The 2,500-nt window shown below is 43.5% G+C and overlaps 1 protein-coding gene across 1 annotated transcript in view; it reads left to right on the forward strand.

The window, feature by feature from the left end:
* Nucleotides 1–821: 821 nt before the first annotated feature.
* tshz3b (teashirt zinc finger homeobox 3b) overlaps nt 822–2,500 on the forward strand; it is a gene marked incomplete at both ends in the record, with an annotated part of 37,864 nt that continues 36,185 nt past the window's right edge. The window contains one exon of the mRNA XM_080528315.1: nt 822–861. Within this exon, the coding sequence (XP_080384441.1) occupies nt 822–861 (40 nt within the window). The remainder of the gene's footprint in view (nt 862–2,500) is intronic.

Below are 2,500 nucleotides of genomic sequence, written 5' to 3' on the forward strand. Positions count from 1 at the left end.
TTAATCAACCGATTGAGTAAGTATGTATGCCTTTAACATCTAAGTCGACATTATTTGGAATAGCTTAGGGGGAGAAAAGATCATTTGTTTTCTTTTTAGACAGCCAAAGAAAGAGTGAAGCAGTGGTCTCCTCCCCTAGGCTATTGTATCAGCACATTTTTTCTGTGGTGTGCATGGATGAGTTATGCTTCTTTGTGATTTGTATCAAATATAGTTGTCTTATGTTTTGTGCATGGGTTTGGAACATTGTGGGTGAGTGCGTGTGTGCGTGTGTGTGTGTGTGTGTGTGTGTGGGGGGGGGGGGGTGGTCTCAAGACTCACGATGCCTATGACAAGAGCCAGCTAACCATTCCGAGGTGCGAGGCTCAGAAATGTGACAGTGCTTGATGTTTTGCCCCCCTTGTTTGCGAGACTTTGAGTGACGCGATCGTTTCGTTTTTTTTTCCCTTTAAGCTTGCCTGTTGCAGCCCTCCGACGCGGAGTGAGAGAGTCACATTGAGAGGCTTCAAGCTTTTTTCCACCTCCTCCACCACTGTTACTGCCTCGTCTCTTCTCACTGTGATCGGATCCAAGACGTTGGAACAGGAGGTTGGAAAGAAAGAAAGAAAGAAAAAAAAAAGCCGCTTGTTTTTCCTTCATCTTCAGATCAGATCTACCCCTTTTTCTTCACTGTCTTGAATTTGTCTTGAGAAAGCGCCCCCGGGTAGCCCCCCGTGTGTGTAAGGGAGCGACGCCGGAGTCTATCAGAGGAACAGCGGACCAGCCTAGGGGTCTCTCTCAGGGGCTTATAGAAGAACTCTGCCCCCCTAAAACGAGCAGCTATGCCGCGGAGGAAACAGCAAGCGCCCCGGCGGGCTTCAGGTAACGGTTCTTATGATTTTTTTTGCATGTTATGTTATGATGTGATCGCGATCGCTTCTTGTTTTTACGACTGTATGCTGCGGTATTTCCATTGCTCAACCCCCTAACATTTATTATAGTAGCCTACTCAACTGTGTGTGTGTGTGTGTGTGTGTGTGTGTGTGTGTGTGTGTGTGTGTGTGTGTGTGTGTGTGTGTGTGTGTGTGTGTGTGTGTGTGTGCGCGAGGAGGGCTACATTCTATAGTGGGAGGATATGGCAAATACCCATTTACTCACCAGGGATGGTTACCGTGTAGCATTATTAGTACCCTATTGACTTAAGTTCTTTCTACTTTCCCTTTGAAGGAATGTGTGCTTTTTTTTCCAACCATGCACGTAGACCACGTTTCCCCCCCTCCCTGCCTACACTAATAGTATCCGCATTATCTGATCGTAGACTCCTTTGAACTATCATAGTTATTATGACAACATTGGATTATTTTTTCCCCAATTGTATTATTATTTCGAACTTCTAGAACAGAAACAAACGATTCCTTTTCGATAGAGTTTCCTCTGTCTGTTGTTCAACACTTCTCGGAAGGGATGAAAGGTTTCCAGGCCGTTAGCTCTCTCTCTATCCGAAAGACAAGTTCAAGCTTTGATAGGGTCTCTTTCCCCTTTTTACCCCTATTTTAAACTCTCTTTCCCTCCCTGGAAGGAAGGGTGCACGGTGTTGACTCCATGAATTCGAGATCTATAATAAGAAAAAGGGTGACTGACTGTCACGAATCCCTTTGATCCCTTTTTTGGGGGGGCTTTGTCGCTAAAACATTTGATTTGATCACAAAATGTAAAAACTTTCTCCCTAGTTTCTCCCTGTTTTTTTTTTTTTTCCCGTTTCTGGGAAAGACTTAAAGATTATTTCGCAGCCCGACCCAGGGGAAGTAACGTGGACTGGAAGAGGCTTTAATGGACAATTGCCATCTTTGATTTGACTGCTGATTGATCGCCTGTCATCTGGCGGCCCTTTGATCTATTCATTCCCGATAAACATCAATAAATCACGTCACCCCTAGCAACGCCGGTCCCGGTGACGTCACGTGGGGTCTGACAACCAGCCATTAAAACATCTTTAATTGCTTCTTTTGTACTTTTTTCACTTTGTCAAAGAGTCGAAGGCCACATTTCTTTTTTTCTTTTTCTTCTCCTCTGCCGTTAGTGAATAAAGAACAACCCCACCGTGACTTGTTCAAAATAGCTGCTTTCATTCATTTCGCCTTTCTTCGCTCTTGGGGTCAGGGAACACAAATAGTTCGAGACCTACTCACAAAAAAAGTGGCAGAGAGTATTGTAGGCGTTTTGTACACAACATTCTGGTGTAGAAAACAGTTGTAACCTATATTATGAGACTTTATAGAATTTTCTTGGCGTGTTTACTATTTGACAACTTCTGTTTTGATACTGTTGTTATTATGTCTGGGCTGGCCTAAATACTCTAAGCAAAAGTTTAGTTTTGTATTGTTTGAGGCGATGGCCAAACTTATCTCTGTCCATCATTTCAGTTCAGTTATTGCACTATTACCAGTGCTATACCCCCATGTACCTGTGCATTCTATAATGTATTCATATTATTATGACATGTTTTGGTGCAACAGAAATG

This window comes from Nansenia antarctica, assembly GCF_963989245.1.
Source record: "Nansenia antarctica genome assembly, chromosome: 4".
NCBI lineage: Eukaryota > Metazoa > Chordata > Actinopteri > Argentiniformes > Microstomatidae > Nansenia > Nansenia antarctica.